The following is a 17,222-nucleotide window of genomic DNA, read 5'->3' as shown; positions in this document are numbered from 1 at the left end:
GTAATAAAAGCATGCATCAGCATCTCCGTGTTGGCCCGACAGAGAATAGGGCGGACTCTGGCTATATTTTTTAGATGATAAAATCCAATTTTGGTTACGTGTTTAATATGTGGGATAAAACCAAGCTCAAAGTCAAGAATAACACCCAGGTTTTTCACTTGTAGTGAAGGGCATAGTGAAAATGCCTGTAATTTAGACAAGAGTTTCTCTCTCTGAGCCTCAGGACCGATGATTAAAACCTCAGTTTTGTCCTGGTTAAGCTGTAAAAAGTTTTCTGCCATCCAAGATTTTATATCTAGAATACAGTTAAAAGGGCATCCATTGGTCTGGTGTCATCAGGAGACACGGAGCTATACAGCTGAGTATCATCAGCGTAACTGTGGAAGTTCACTCCATGCCTCCTGATGACGCCGCCAAGAGGGAGCATATACAAATTAAAAAGTACAGGGCCTAAAACCGACCCTTGAGGCACACCACATGTCATTTTATGGATCTTAGAGGAGCATGTATCCATACACACCATAAAAGTTCTTCAGAGACAAACTGGCAGGAAACAGAAAGACAGAGCATTTTTCTCTTATATTGACTTTTCTCAAAAGGATTCCTGTTAAATCCAGAATTGAATATAAAATACTATTTTTATATTACTATTTTTACTTTTAGCTTCTACTTTTTTACATCACACTGTGCACAATCTCTATGGAATCAATCCTAGAATAAAAACAGAATCAAACACAGAAATGGATGACTTTCTGAGCTTTCAAAACAATCTTTCATACACTCATCTTCATTTTTTTTACTCTGATGTGTGACTTTGGAAAAATGACACAATTAACTGTTTGGCTTGTTGGTCTAGTTTCAATGGGAGAAATGTCCCTGTCTCCCTTGAAGGGAGTCGACCCTTGGAAGAACTCGCCTTACGGGTGGAGAGTGAGCAACAAAACCGGTGATACTTCTGAGGCTGTTTCCAGCTCTGTCTCAGAGCAGAAACAGGTTTTTGCTGTCCCAAGAAGCCAGGATGGCAACATCACTGCCACTCTGCACGATCCCAGCACTGCTTCAGAGAAACCTAAAGGAACGGCCCAGGTGGTGTTCACAGAGAGACAGTTAAATATTCTTGTCCATCAGTTTCATTTGAAACATTACCATGAGCCAACAGAGATTAAATAGTTGGAAGAGATGACGGGACTGACCTACAAACAGGTGTCTGTGAAGGTTCTCAGTCATCCAGGTCATCGTAGTCAAAGGAGCTTGCAAAGAAAAGCGTCTGGACTTCTTTAAGTTGCTTGAAGACGTTTCACCTCTCATCCGAGAAGCTTCTTCAGTTCTAAGGTCAAATGGTGGAGAGTCCCGGATTTAAACCTAGTGGGAGTATCCCCCACAGAGGGATAAAGGACCCCTGATGATCCTTTAATCGCCTGAGCCAAGGTGTGAAACTGTAGCCGGTGTATCAGAAAACTCAGGAGAGTTTTCTCCAAGCATGACATCCCGGTGCATTTCAGACCCAGCAACACGCTCAGACAAAACTGGTTCACCCGAAAGACAAAACTCCAAACACAGACTTAACAATGTGGTGTTTGCTGTACAGTGCAGTGAAGAGTACCCAGACCTCTACACTGGAGAGACTTCACAAGCGTATGGCACAACATAGAAGAGCCACCTCCACAGGAGAAGACTCAGCAGTCCATCTGCATCTAAAGGATAAAGGACACTCTTTTGAGGATGCCAATGTTCACATTTTGGACAGAGAGGACAGATGGTTTGAAAGTGAAAGAAGCCATCTATGTCCACTGTGAGCGACCATCTTTGAACAGAGGCGGTGGTTTACGACACCAACTGTCTGCCATCTATAATCCAGTTTTGAGTTCCCTCCCCAGACGCCTTAACGCCCACTCACATCCTGGGCCATCCGACCTCAGGAATTCGCATGATAAGGTGGGGCCAGGTTTCACAATGAGCTCAACCAAAACCCTGGCTGATTGGGACCCACACCCAGTTTCACACCTTGGCTCAGGCGATTAGAGGAACTGAAGAAGCTTCCGGATGAGAGGTGAAACGTCTTCAAGCAACTTAAAGAAGTCCAGACGCTTTTCTTTGCAAGCTCCTTTGACTACAAACAGGTGAGTGTTTTTCAGCTTACTAAAACATAAGAAATTGAATTCGTGTTCAATCTTGTCTCCATTGTACTGATGAGATGTTTTCTATTTTCTTTCATCTTTTGGTAAAAACTTGGTTTCAAAACAGAAGGAGAAAGTTTAGGAGTTCCCATTTCATGTAAGTATCTCCTATTAATAAACTTTGATTCAGACATCTGGGTAATTCATTCATTAATTTAATTTGAAATGTATATTGAGTATAATTTGAAACAAGAACTTTGTATTGTACTTTTACTGACTGTGCTGTCTGTGATTCAGTTTCAGGGAGAGGGACAGCCCCCACTCAAGCAGCAGTACACCAGCACCTGGAGACCAATTTAATCAGAACTGGTGCAAATTATCAGGCTGTGGGCAATTTTGCGGCTGGACCTCAATGGACCTTCCCCACCTCACCCCAGTTGTTTGGCTGGTCGATGCTACCAGGCAACGGCAATTATGAATTCAACCCTGTTGCCGGTATGAACAACAAAAACTTGGGTTTTCACAACACAACTTTTGAAGAAGCAAGTGGAGAGCCTTGCCAGCAGCTAATGATCCTTTAATTACAAATATTGTGATTTATATCAGACTTTTTGTATTAAGTTTGAATCTTCTTGTCTTCATGTAGCTCAACATAACAGAGTCTCAGATTTGATCTCTTCCAGTAAATAAAAGGAATGGGGTGAATTTTCGGCCCCCTTATTTTTAACCTTTGGATTTAAGAAATATTTGGATTCAGCAGACTCTGGCTATTGTAAATACATTTTAGTCGATCCAAAACACATACTGGGAAATCAGAGAGAACACATTCAGAAGTTTTGTATAAAACATCAAGAGATGAATTCATGAAAATGTGATTTGTTTCAGTTTGTTGTAATTTCAGTATTTGTAAAAAATAATGTACATGAAGAATATTATCTGCCTTGTGTATGAGAAACTGTAAATAAAATATTCATTTCACCAATTGAAAGCTAACTTTCTACATGTCTCCAAACCTTCTGTCAGAGACTGAACATCCAAAGGTTTTAGAGACCTTAGACCTCTTATCTTTCCTGAGACCCCATGTCAAGCCTGTGTTGTCACAGTCTACGTCTCACTATGTCTCTTGATTGATTTTTTACGAATATGTTTTACAAATAGAAAAACTCAATGTATCGACAACCGCTGCACACGTAAGATAAATCCACAGATACATAAATCATCAATCATCTTGCGGCCTGTCTGTTAGAGAGAGTATGAGTGTGTGTCTTTGTCACAATTGTATTTGATGATGAGGGTGGGAAGCTGCAATAATGGCCCCAGGAGCCCCAGATGGGGCTCCCCAGACGAAGGCTGAGAATCCCGGAGAACCTCAGGCCAGGGGCAGCTGACTCCACTAGTGGCCGACCACCCCTTTGTACGAGCCTGCCCAGGCGCTCAAGAACACCTGCCTCCATGACCATGTCCACAGGACCCAGGCCATGCACGATCACACACAGGCTAGTCATTCTCACACACGCCCACCCACTAATGACACACAAACCGACACACACCAGGACGTAGCCTGAGCACCCCACGAAGGTGTAGAAAGCTACCCCACCACCAACTCAGTGTTAAAGGTGTTGTGTTGGGAAAAGAGTGTTCAGATTTTCAGCTCCTTCCTCTTAGAATCAACTGAACTCAACAAAAACTGAAGGAACTGATCTCACTTAATGGATTTAAGGTGATTTTAAACTTGACTGACTTGGATGCAGCTACTTCAGCTTGCAAATGTTTGTCCTGAATATTATTACATTTGTTTCTGACATGAAACACTTTTCATCATGTTCATGAAGGTTTTCATTCTTTTTAGATTCTAAAGTTTAATAAGTTTTGGTTGTTTTAGCTTCGAATGTTTATCGCCTGTGTTTAATGTACTTAATTTATATATTTGTTTGTATATATGTGTTACCAGTTTATGCAGCTTCATCGGTTGTTTTGCTTGAGGTTTTCAATCTGATGCGTTTTAATTTTCACACTTAAAATAAAATAAATGGATGAATTCAAAAATTAAAATAAATAAAATTCTTCGAGCTGACACTTCCTGTACTGTGGCATAAAGAGGAAGTGTGATGGCTCGCCTGGTAGTGGTGTGCCATTGCTGCAAAACATGAAATATAAATGAGTTTGTCTGAACAGCACTTTGTGCAGGGGTCTGGGTCTGTCTGAGAGGTTTCCCTCCTCACCGAGTTTGTTTTGCTGCTCTTTCTGGAAGTAAAAACTTTTCTTTGTCGTCTATTCTTCTTTATAAACTGGTGGTGTTGCCACAGTAGAGTGTCTCGCAGTTTGTGGGCTCATCTAAAGGTAAGCACCGAGCAAACTTTAATGTGAGTTCAGTTAATCTTGAGTTTAGCTCCTGAATGAGGTCTTCTGCTGCTCTCCTCTGTGTCTGTTCACAGTTCATTGTGAACACATTGAGAGAAGAGTGAGCGAGTGTTTGGAGAAAAACACCAACTAATCATTAGCTCAACACGCTGGGAGAAGTTCAGCATTTGCTCGCAGAAAGTTGGTGCAGAAAAGTCTTTTCAGCAGCCCTGCAGCTGTTTTTCTGCACGCACCAAACCTCTACAGCCTCATTTCTATTTGAAGTGATAACAGGTAATGGATCAGAGAGATCTGCTGCAGTATCAGGGTCACAATAAACTTTATTGTCCTGCTGCTGTGGATGAACACAAGCGTGGAATTCAATTGTTAATTAATGAATTGATTATATTCATATCTCTGATTCCCAACGAGGATAAGGACATGACAGGATGTGGAGAATATAGACCAATGTGAAATTGACAACTGAAAACTATTGTGCTGATGAAAAGAAGCATTACAGTTGGTTAGTTTGGGGTGTGAAACTGGAGCTTTGTGGTTTCAGTTAGTATCAAAACAAATGAAAGAAAAATCATTTTCTTCTTTGTTGGAGCATTCTTATTTTAAAAATTGAAAGTTATACAATCTGTAAAGGAGAAATAATTGGATGAGATTTTTGGAAAATTCTCATCAAAACTCTTAGTTGCCTCCACATTGCAGCTGCAGGCTTATTGTTAAGGAGTTTAATGTGGTTTTAACCAAGAAATATGTAAGATCTAATGTCTTCATAGAGACAGAATGCCATAGAATTACAGGCAGTTTGAATGCCTGTAATTATCAGGCTGTACTCAAGCCCATTAATTAATCTGAAAACTGTGCTGTGACTCCAAACCCAAGTACCCTCCTGGGAAATTATGGCTAATGTCACACTTGGATCTGGTGATTGAGAAATGAGTCAGTGTAACCTTTATTAAATCAGGCAAAACAACACATACTTACTTACTGTGGCGGACTGCAGAAAGCAAAACCTCTTAAAGAAATGGGGGTAAGGGTAAGCTGAAGCCATCTGATGTTTATGTTCATGAATATAACACACTGAAACATTTTGACTTTGTTTTTATTGTTTATTAAAATACTTTTAAATCTCTCGTTTTAGTTTAAGAACCATCTAGTCCAGCAGGTGGCGGTAATGCACCTTAAAGCTCTAACCGCCAAAGAAAAACCCAAAAGAAGAAGAAGCCGCAGAGTTCCCGCTTCATTGCGTTTGTGTTTTAGTTTATTTTTCTTCCTAATCTGAAGCACTAAGGTAACTTTGATCTGAGTTTGGTCAATCTTGAATTTAGCTCCTGAGTGAAGTTTTCTGTTGCTCTCCTCGGTCTCTGTTGTCAGTTATTTGTGAACCTGTTGAAAGAAAAAGCCTCTACATCAAGTCAAGCTGCTATAAACTAATTTACAAGAAGATATCAACAAATGCTAATGAAACACTGAGAAGAAAAATGAAGAAAGCTTTTATATTAACTAAGTGTAATCAGAGTTTCTATTATTTTATTAGTCTGTTACTAAGCGCTAGTTAGCATCTCTGTGTCACTGTGTGGCACCTGCACAGTTTATGAATGCAGCGTGCTATCCAAGCTAGCTAGCTAGCACCATCCTTCATCCATATAAGGTCACTTCCGGCTCCAAAAATCCCAACATGTTGGCGGTAAAAGTGCTATAATGAAATCCATTTATGAGAAATGCAAAAATAAATGTATTCCAGGCTAAAACACAGCTGCCTTTGTCTTATCAGCGCAAAGTTGTGTTGGCCCACAGGGCATTTGATTGTAAAAACTGGCCTCACTCTGAGACGCCTGTTATTAGAATCATTTCAAAGATGATTTGATATATTCTGATCAGTATTCAGTAAATGAGCCTGATTAACTGGTAGCAAATAATAATGATAGGCCAGAGATACCAGAGATGCATTTTTAAAACAAATACAGCCTCAAATCCTAAGAGGGGATCTGTGTTCTTATCACATTTAAATATACTGCAGATTTTTTAAAGCTCCAAACAAACTGAAATGGAGGAACAAAGATAAATAGAATAGAATAGAATAGTCTTTTATTGTCTTTGTACGTATTCAACTAAATTGTGGGTGCTCCACACCAACTGTGCATGGAAACAATATAATAGTAAGACAGTAAGAATAAATAACATATAAGAGGAGTATATACAAAGAGGAGGAAGGCACACATTAGAGGACAGGTGGACAGAATGCTTGAAAGTAGTACAATGGACTTGATACAAGTATAGAATCGGAGTGTGACTGAGTGATGAGGGTTACTCGGATCATGGCTCAGATTTCTAAACCCACTCAGATAGGATAATCTTCCACGGCACACCTGATCATTTCTCACGGCACACGTATATAAGATAAGATGGCCTTTATTAGTCCCACAGGTGGGAAATTTGTATATGCTGCGGCACAGTGGTTGGGAAACACTGTACTCGTTTATGCAGCTCCATTGATTGTTTTTTGGGTTTTTTTGTTCATGGCCAGGGCCATTTTTAAAGAGGAATTGCTCTCCTGGTACTGGTGTGCCATACTGCTGAATTTGATATCGGTGTTCAAACCTTTTGTGTCTGTTTTAAACAAGTTGCCCACCCAGGGAAGCTAAAATTTGTTGTTTGTGCTCTCAGATGAACATATGAGACACTTTGACTCTTCAGTGCAGTGTGGAGCCTAACAAAGTTCTGTTTTGTGTCCAGCTGATCAGCAGGAGGAGAAGAGTCTGACGGAGCAGCAGGGGAACATTTAAGCTACTTGGACTCAGCTCAGCCACTGCAGAGAAAACAATGAGTTCGACACAGAAGGTGACAGATACTATTGTTAAGAAGTACTCCATTAACCCTTTAAGGCCTATTGGAGCAGGAACGCTCCGTTTTGCGTAACAATTTTAAAATCCCGGTAGAACTGCACTTAAGCTAGTGCAATTATTTTATTTAGGAGGAGTTGTACTTACATCTTATGCCATCAGCTTGCCCTAGGTCACGGTTTTCTTCCACATTTGCAAAAACTGCAGCAAAAAAACATAACATACCAGAAACACGCTTTGCCGATCCGATCAGCTGTTCATAACACTTCCTACATTAGAATAGATGTCAGCGAAAACTATCGCATGTCCAACTTTACCTGCCAAAACCTGCCTTCAGGGATACCTATACTGGTGTTTTTAAAAGTCATGTTTGACTTTGTTTTCTGTATTGTTTCTGGGATGCTTAGAACTCAAATTGCACTGCTGGAAATAGTTTATTTTGATGCACATGTTGTTTGTTTTGCAAGTTTGCATTATAATATTTATTTTTATTTTTCCTGCAGTATATAAAAATCTCAAAAATACTCAAAACAAATTTCCTGTGGTTGGAAACAATGTGCAACTTTTTTGCATTTACAGTTTTGAGGGATAAACCTCTGAAATTTCTCTAAGTAGAAATATGTGTAGAAACAGAACAAAAACAATTTTACATTTGTTTTATTTTATTGCAGTTTTTTTGTACTTTATGTAGTTACTATGGACTTAGTGCATAGATATTATTAAAATTTGGGATATAATGGTAATATTGATGTATAGTAGAGCTGGGCGATAGAACGATAACGATATGTATTGCGAAATAACTTTTTCTCGATAGAAAAATGAAACTATTGCGATAGGCCTCATCTCTCTCTCTCTTCCTCTCTTATAAAAAAATGAATAGCCAATACAAATTAAGCAGCACAGAGCCGAACCAATCACAGCCGCAGCGTCACGTCACGTAACTTGTTATGTACAGCTCAAGTGCCAAGCTGCACATGTGTATTTGTTTGGGAAGCAGCCAGCTGAAGTGCGGCCGGGTAATGGAGGAAATGAGTGTGCCAACTAGAGAAAAATCAACCGAGAGGTTACCGAAGAGAACACAGATGACGGTTCCAATGCCGGAGAGATTGTCGAAAGGAAAGGCCGGAGAAGTTCCGTAGTGTGGAGGTATTTCGGCTATTTGAAGTCTGACAAAAACAGAGTAACGCGCACTGTAAATTGTGCCGAAAGCATGTTTTCACAAAGTCTGGAAATACAACAAACCTTTTTTATCACCTGAAGCAGTGCCACCCACTAGAGCACGCTCAATCTCTGACTGAAAGCGCTAATTCGTCGTCGAAAACAACCAGGGGAATCCTGCGAAGCAGCAACAGTCAATTGAGTCGGCTTTCTCCAGCGTCTTACCATATGACAAAAAGCTAAGAGACATAACAACATAACGAATGCCATAGCTTTCTGTCTTGCTAAAGACATGCTACCAATAAACACGGTCGACAATGAAGGATTCAAGCAGCTAATTAAGGTAATGGATCCTCGTTACCAACTCCTTGGACATAAACATTTCTCTCAGACAGCGCTTCCAAAGCAATATGAAATAAGTTAGTCATTTTGTCTCTTCTTCTGTAAATAAACTAAGATTTATTTTTAGAATTAATATTTTGTTTCTAAGTGGAACTGACAATTTAGTAGTCTGTTTTGTTTGTTTGTTTGAAACTTAAATGCTTTAGCGGCTACCTTTTGTGTAGTTTGTACTATTTGCCTTTATTTGCCTAAACTGAAGCCTCATTTTAAGTACATCTGCCCTGTTGAACTTATTATGGGAAATAAATATTTAAATCAAAACAAGCTGCTGATTATTTCACATTTTACTTGTGAGCAATTTAAATCTTACAAATATAGTTATTTGGCTTATATCGTGATATATATTGTTATCACCTGAAATGAAAAAAGCATATCGTGATATGAAAAAATCTTATATCGCCCAGCTCTAATGTATAGCAACTTGAAATGCTCCCAAAAATGGCATTAACGGCATGTAAAAATATAAAGATAAGCTCTGACAAACTGGGTTCTATGGTAGGTGTTAAAGGGTTAAAAGCTGAAGTACTGATATATATTTTATGCAAAACTAACTGAACCTTGTGCTATATTAATGTAATGTAATAATCATGTAATAATACAATGCCTACATTGTAGAGGGTGACTTTGGCTCTAAAGAGGAAAATGGGCAGGCAAGAGGTTAAAGTGGGATTCAGCAGGTGGGGAACCCTAAAATGAGCTGTAGTGGCTCAGTGTGGGGAAAAGAGTCACAGCTCACAATCATTTCTATTGAGTCGATTTTCTTATTGTACAGGCTGTGATCAGCTGACCTGCTGCTCTTGGGATGTACACAACTGAATTCAGCCAGATGTGTGCAGATGTTTCATGAGTTGTCCTGGCTGATTTCCATCCTCTACACCAGGGGTGTCAAACTCAATTGCACAGGGGGCCAAAACTCAAGGCACACTTTAGGTTGCGGGCCAAACAAGTTAAACATTTATTGAACACACTAAAACCATGTTTTTTAAACATAAATATGAATAAAAAACAGACAGGAATATTATTCCAGAATAAATGAACTTTAAAAAAAAAAATCAACTTTAACTTTAAATGTTTTGATCTTAAAAATATATCCTGTCAAAATTATGCAAGTTAGAAATATGAACACGCTGCCAAAAACCCCAGAAAAAATAAATGAAAACATACACAAGGTTGGAGCTGCATGTAGACGGAGCTGGGGCATTGCTGCAGGAATGGAACTAATAAACTGTGCGGGCCATTCAGTGTCATACTTTGCCTTGAATGTACCATTAAACTGCAGCTCCATCTGAATCTGCACAGGTGCAGTTTCCATGTAAATGGGTTGCGAAGCAGCTCGAAACTCTCTTTTTGTGCTTCACAGTCACCAAAGTGCCGTGCGAACTCAGTGCGCTCAGTTTATCAGCAAGTGCGCCGACTTGGTTCAACATTACTTAACAGGGAAAGTGAGGCAAGTTGCACTGGTGCATTTGTGACAGCTTCACTTGAAATGTCTTCACCGCATCATACATGTCCATGAACTGACAGATTTCCTTGCTGAGCTCAAAAACTCTTATTGAGAACTTTTCCCAACTCAGCCGATGGACCTCTGTATGATAAGGAATGTCAGCAAACTCTGAATCTATTTCCCACATAGAAGGATGAAATTGATGGTGATTTAAACCTTTAGCTCAGATAAAATTTACGGTTTGCGTTACGGTGATCGTTACATGCTCCGTTTTTAGGACTTGACCACATAGCCTGGTGTATAATGCAGGATTGGATTTCATGAGTTACTGTTTAGGCTCAAATCAATTTGATCTTTGATGCCCGCGGTGATGAAATAACTCCCCTCAAATGCCTTAAACCAGAACAAGGCTGTTTTGAAAATGTAAGGAGTAGAAAATACAGATATATATTGTTTTAATGTAACGAGTAAAAGTAAAAAAACCCCTCAGGTTACAGTCAGACTCTGACATCATCCTTCACTGAACCAAGCTAGTAACTGTTACATTTGATTTATTATTATTGAATATATTTGTCAATTATAGAAATATAATAGGAAACAGTAACAGGAAATATAAAAAGTACAGACCTGGTTAACATTTATTACTATTCTGAGTGTGTTAGCACTAATATTTGTGTAAAAGCAGGAGGGATGGGCATGATTTTAGAGTGTTTAAACAATGATTAATTATCTTTAACACCAGGTTGGATGTAATGTGTTACTACTACCAGTAGATGTGGATAAGAGACCTTTAAGGTGTTTGGTGCCACACTCCACCTTCAGGTTTAAAACTAGTGTTAATGGAGGGAGTTTAAAGCTTCAGTTTGTTCAATGAATGCATTTCACTCACTGCCTCTGTTTGTATCTCTGTCACTGCAGGACCAACATGGACCGAGAAGTCAGCGCTCTCAGGACGCCGACAAACCTCACAGAAGAAAGAGAGAGAAAAAATACACCTGTGACGAGTGTGGGAAGGATTTTACGAGGAAGTCTGAACTAAAACAACATCAGCTCATCCACACTGGAGAGAGACTGTTCAGCTGTGACTTGTGTGGAAAGTTGTTTTCCTGGAAGAATGTCCTAAAAAGACACCAAATCGTCCACAGTGGAGTTAAAGCTTACAGCTGTGATCAGTGTGGCAGAGCTTTTACTCACAGTAGCAACTTACAGAGACATCTAGTTACCCACTCTGGAATGAAGGCATACAGCTGTGACATCTGTGGAAAAACTTTCAGCCAGCTATGGTACCGAAATATACACCTACGCATTCACTCCGGAGAAGATGTGTACTGGTGTGATCAGTGTGGCAAATACTTTACAACAGACGCACATTTACAAAGCCACATGTTTACCCACACTGAGGAGAGACCTTATCAATGCGACCTGTGTGAGAAGACTTTTAAACTCCGAGTCACCTGAGACGACACCAACAGATCCACACCAGAAAGAGACTCTACAAGTGCAGTTACTGTGAGGTATGTATTTTTATTTTTATCTTGTAAGTTCAGTCTGACTGTTTGGAACAAGTCTGCTCATTAAATTGTGTTAGCATGTTAGCACTTCTACTGCTCCGAAGAGTAGCTCTGAGCCATTATTCAGAGTTTCATTTCACTTATGATTTTTGCTTACATGATCATGAAAACTAAAAATGCTGAAATTGATATGTTGCTGTTATTTAATCTTCAGGCAGCTTCGTGGTATATCATGGTGTTGTTATTTCTGCATAAATGGCCTTTGGTTTACAGCAGCTCATTCCTCTGTCAGGTGTAAATGGAATAAAATAAAACATAAATTAAGTACAAACCAAACCATTCAGTAATCTTCTCTTATGGTTAACAAAGTTGTATCGTTACATAATGGTATTGTAGTATTATAGCTGTAGTATCATTGCTTCCATATAGCTTTAGTACTTTTAAACATTAGTGTTAAAATTAGGACTGCCACGATTAGTCGACTAGTCACGATTACGTCGACTATTAAAATCGTCGACGACTAATTTAATAGTCGATGCGTCGTTTGAAGCTTTGTAAGATCCCAAATAAGTAGTAGTATTTAAGAGTGTAATAACGGACTGAAACAGAAGATGGCAGCACTGCATGTACAAGGATGCCAGCTGCCGTTAAACCCCGAAGAAGAAGAAACTGTGTCCCAGAATTCATAGCGCGGCCCAGCGCAGTTGTCAACAATGGCGGCAGCTAGTTAGTTTTAATGTTACTCTTATTATTCTTTCTGGTCACAAAATAAACGTTTAACATTTTTCAGGTGAGAATGTAGCTGTGTAACCTCAAATATTTGCTCAGTCTATCAAGACACCACATATTTTCAAAAGCGCTCCGACGTTTTCGGAGACGTCTGTTACCCACCAGCTCGATAGCGAGCCGGGGTTCTAGGCTCATTAGAGTCGGTGAGAACACCGGACTCCCGGCAATCGTTTTCAAACTCACCGCCGTCTTTCGCTACTCAGGTTAGACATGTAATATAAGTCACTTAGATAACTTAAAAATGTTATTGTTTGGCTTTTTTTTTTTGTATTTTATTTGTTCCTGAGTAAATTGGTTTGGCTGAGAAATAAAGTTATAGTTTTTGCACAGATGAATAAACGTCAAGCAGACAACTGATTATCAGAAGTGTGAGATGCTCCAGAATTACTCAGGTGTCCTGTTATATTTTAGATAGCAAGGAGCAGACGGCTGAGTTTATTAAACTTCACTGAAACAATCTGCAAATTTCATTAAAAGTGTAATAAACTATCATCTTGTCTTTATTTTTAGTTAGCACATACCTTAAACACTTCAAGCTGTAAGCTAATGATAGTTATATAAGAGCAGACGCATGCTGGTGCAATAAGCTGTACATTTTACGTCCAATGGATGCATGATCTGATTAGTCGACTAATCGCAAAAATAATCGGTGACTAGTCGACTATCAAAATAATCGTTTGTGGCAGCCCTAGTTAAAATACCCGTTTAATGTTATAATTGCAGTGTCATTGGGGGTATAGTGTTTTTCTTCTATCCCAGTCAGCTGAGTGTTATAACTGCACATTACAGTGTTATTAATGCTGTAATAAATTAGTATTATTGCAGGTTACAGTAGTTTACATGGGTACCCTAAAACAGTAGTGTGGTAGTACTTAAGTGTAAGTCAGATGTTACTGTAATATTAAATATGTATTCTGTAGTATTACGGTGGTAGTATTGTAGTTATTGTAGCCCAGTAAACTGAGTGTGTTAATCGAAACAGTAAAATGTAATTGGACGTCTGCAGAGATGCTCTTATTTCAGGCGATGTTCAGGATAAAGTGTTGAAGGACTGACTTACACTGTCTTTGTGTCTTTGTTTAGAGCAGAGCGACACAGATGGATCCACTTCTAACCCTGTCATCGCTGTGGTGGTGGGAAAGACTTTCGTTGTGACATCTGTGAAAACTTTGAGTCAGCAAGACGGCCTAAAAATAAATCAACGTAAACACATGGAGACAAACTGAATACTGCAAGAATGTGGGCGAAGCTTCCCACACCAGGTGACTTAAAACGACATGAACTCTTTCACAGTGGGGTCAAAAAGCACTCTGTGATCAGTGTGGGTCATCCTTCACCACTGCAGGTGACCTTAAAAGACACAACGAGTCCACACAGGAGAGAAACCATACAAGTGCAGACACTGTGACAAAAGCTTCTCACAGTCAGGTAGTCGTAACAAGCATGAACGTACCACATGAAGGAACTACAGCTGTGAGCAGTGTGACAAGAGCTTCAGTATCTCAGTTCATACTCCGCACACAAACGATCCCACGTTACTAATAAACTGTTTCACTGTTACCAATGTGTCAAACATTCACTTCATTATCTGCTCTGTGCAACATCAGCGTGATCACGCAGGCTGAAATCGTTCCATCACAGGACGACAGCGAATCTGAAGAGAGAGAAACTCCTCTTCTCGTTTCAGAGTCAACTTAAACCCTGGATCAGGCTCCACAGAGTTCAGATCGGGTTCCTTAAAGTTCAAATGAGGCTTGAATCAAACTGTTCATGTAGTTCAATTTTATCTTTATAAATTGTTCTTCGTAGTGTTTGTGTTCAGTGGTTACCTTCTTTTTTTTTTTTTTTTCAGTGGCTGGATGAAATCAGTTTCCTGTTGTTTAAGTTTTTATTGAATGTATTTTGTTAAAGTTCTTTTTGTTCTCAGAATCGGCTCTTTGAGCACAAGAATGACAATCACGGAGCGCAAGTTTGATAACATCATGGAGAAGCTCACGGCTCTCCAACGGGAGATTGAGAGACCAGTGTCGGACTGTTAGAGCAGCTTTGAAATTCACATGAGTTGTTCGCACTAAAGTAAAACCACCATCACTTCATGCGGCTACCACTTCGGCGCCAGCTGTGGTCTCAAGGCTGGAGCTGAACAAAAACACCCTGATAACAGAGCCATGTCACTGCAACCAGAGCTGGAAAAGAAAGGTGGCTTTGGTCCACTGTCTTCCATACAAAGGATGTTTGAACACTGTCATTGACTGCAGCCATGCAGATAAGTAAGTGGTTGCAGTCATAACAGTGTAGTGTACATCTGTATTGTTTTAAAATAAGTTTGACACACCACAGCTAAAGTGTAGCTTTCAATTACTGTCACCTGCTACAGTGTAACTAAGAATACAAAGTGATACATTAAAATTTCTGGGTCAACATGAAGAGCTTAATTCCTTTCTTGCTCAGTGTGGTACTTAATGGATTGAAAAGAAAAAAGATGGCACCCTTGTAGTTCACACAAGGGTTGTAGTGATGATTCAGGGTTTTAATTTGTAAGGTTTTAATTTTGAGCCATCATAAATGTTAAAACAGGAAATATACTATTTAACCTATGTGAAGCCAAAGCTAATATAGCTGTTTATATATAGCTACTTATAATTTAAGAGGTACAACACCAATGAGTAGACCCCAGAATGGGAACAGCGCTCTTTGTGGTTTGAGTAAACAGTCAAGTTGTTCACAACTATGACTGAGAAGAATCTGCCTGTGTACAGCAGCGGGCTGCCTTCCTAGAATTTGGATATCCCCTGTGCGCTTGTCTCTGCATTGTGTGCATTACTCTCTTGGAAAATAAACTACAGCAGCTTTTTACGCTTTTTTCATTCACTATCAACTTACACCAAAGGTACTCTGAAGAAGATTCTTCAAACATTCAACAGAGGCACCAATCTTTCTAGGAGTTGAAATCCAGCAAATTCACCCTAAGTCAGACGTACAATACAGAAAATAAAAGAGCTACACCTAAGACTCTACAGGCTTCAGTTAGCGGTTAAATGTTAAAGTTCAGTCAGAAAAAGACTGAACAAAAACAGCCTTAGTTGAGCCATTAACTAAAGTGACAAACATTGCTCTAAATACTCCCTAATCCAAGTAGTCACCCAAACCTGGATGTGGATTTGGAGGCCTGAGGACCATCTCACACATTTATTTAGAATAAAACAGTTTTTTTTGTTTGTGTCGTGGAGGATGTCAACATAATGTGTACAAGTACCCAGTAAACATCAGTGCAGACAGCTGTCCATAAAAATCGCAGCGTTACAAATTCTATATTTGACCTGGATTTTCACTTTGTGTATATTAAGACATCCAAATGAAAACATGTTAAAGAAGCAAACACACATGTATGTGAGCTCTGATAATGAGCAACTGTCATTCAAGATATTTAAGCTGCCTGCTGATTGAAGAGAAAAACTAGAATATAAAAAACTGAATTTCAGCACAAACACATTAGAATCTTGTGGACGTATGCCTTTTACATGTTGGTAAAATGTTTAGGATGAGCTGGAGATATAACACTCATGCACCCTGAAAATTATGAAGGTCTAAATATGTGTCAAAGGGACCCACTGAACATCAGTGGATTTATGGGGCAAACGTACTTAAAGCAGCCACTGTGACCATTGCTGCAGAGCAGAATGAGATATACTGATGGGACTGTGAGGGTTTGTAGTTAAATTCCTGCTCTTACAGGATCAGTGAGTGTCTGTTTAAGATTATTAACATACTTTTACATCACTATGGAACACCAGCATTTCTGCACAGGAGAGAACCACCTGCTTTAAACTACCATGATGCTCTGTGTTATGTTGTCATGGCAATATGAAGTCAAATACATACAAATGTAGAAAAATGCACATTTGAAGGAGGAAAGAAGACAGGCAACTGGAAGAGCTTTTGAAGCAGGAAAACTTTTTTGGATTTCTTAATTTACCTGGAAATTTTGCTAATACAAGTCAAGGAGGAAACAAGGAGGCAGGTTGGATATATTTGAGGACAGACGCATGAAGGAGAAGCATGAGGAGAAAACAGCAGAGCGACGGTGCAGAGCTAATCATGGATCAAGTCGAAGAAGCAAGCATCAAACTGTGAGTAAACATAACACACAAAGAGTTAAAAATGACTGTGCTGATTAAGGAAACATTAAATTGGTTAGTTTGGGGTCTGGAGCTTCAGGTTTGTGGATTCAGTTGGTCCAAACTTGAGGAAAGACAAAAATGTTTCTTTTGAAAGGTTGTTGGAGGATTCTTACTGTAAGAAATCTGCTTTTATTTAAAAAAAACAACAACAAAGTTGAATTTTATTTATTCACATTGGAAAGGAAAATTGGAGGATCAGAACAATAACGTGGCCAAATTTACTGTTTCCTTAATCAGAACAATAATTTTGATCTGAACTAGAAATTTTGAAATGGGTTATTTTCTTTCTTCTCTACTGATCACTGTGTCACATGTTGAGTTACTTGTCAGACATTAATGTTAATGGTAATTTTTAAAAATGCAGTTTGTTCGTAATTTTGTAGAAAAAGGCTCTGCACCTGTGAAAAAAAGGTATCCACACCCCA

At 39.2% G+C, this 17,222-nt stretch overlaps 1 protein-coding gene across 1 annotated transcript; it reads left to right on the top strand.

Annotated features, from left to right (window-relative positions):
• The first annotated feature begins 7,292 nt into the window (after positions 1-7,292).
• LOC109200427 (zinc finger protein 708-like) lies at positions 7,293-11,958 on the top strand. The gene is made up of 2 exons (XM_025910213.1): positions 7,293-7,310; positions 11,235-11,958. Exons 1-2 carry the CDS (start codon positions 7,293-7,295, stop codon positions 11,772-11,774), a joined length of 558 nt encoding a protein of 185 aa, XP_025765998.1. The 3' UTR covers positions 11,775-11,958.
• Positions 11,959-17,222: the final 5,264 nt, after the last annotated feature.

Source organism: Oreochromis niloticus, linkage group LG9 (genome assembly GCF_001858045.2).
Source record: "Oreochromis niloticus isolate F11D_XX linkage group LG9, O_niloticus_UMD_NMBU, whole genome shotgun sequence".
NCBI classification, from domain to species: Eukaryota; Metazoa; Chordata; class Actinopteri; order Cichliformes; family Cichlidae; genus Oreochromis; species Oreochromis niloticus.
This window is presented reverse-complemented; position numbering and strand designations above follow the sequence as displayed.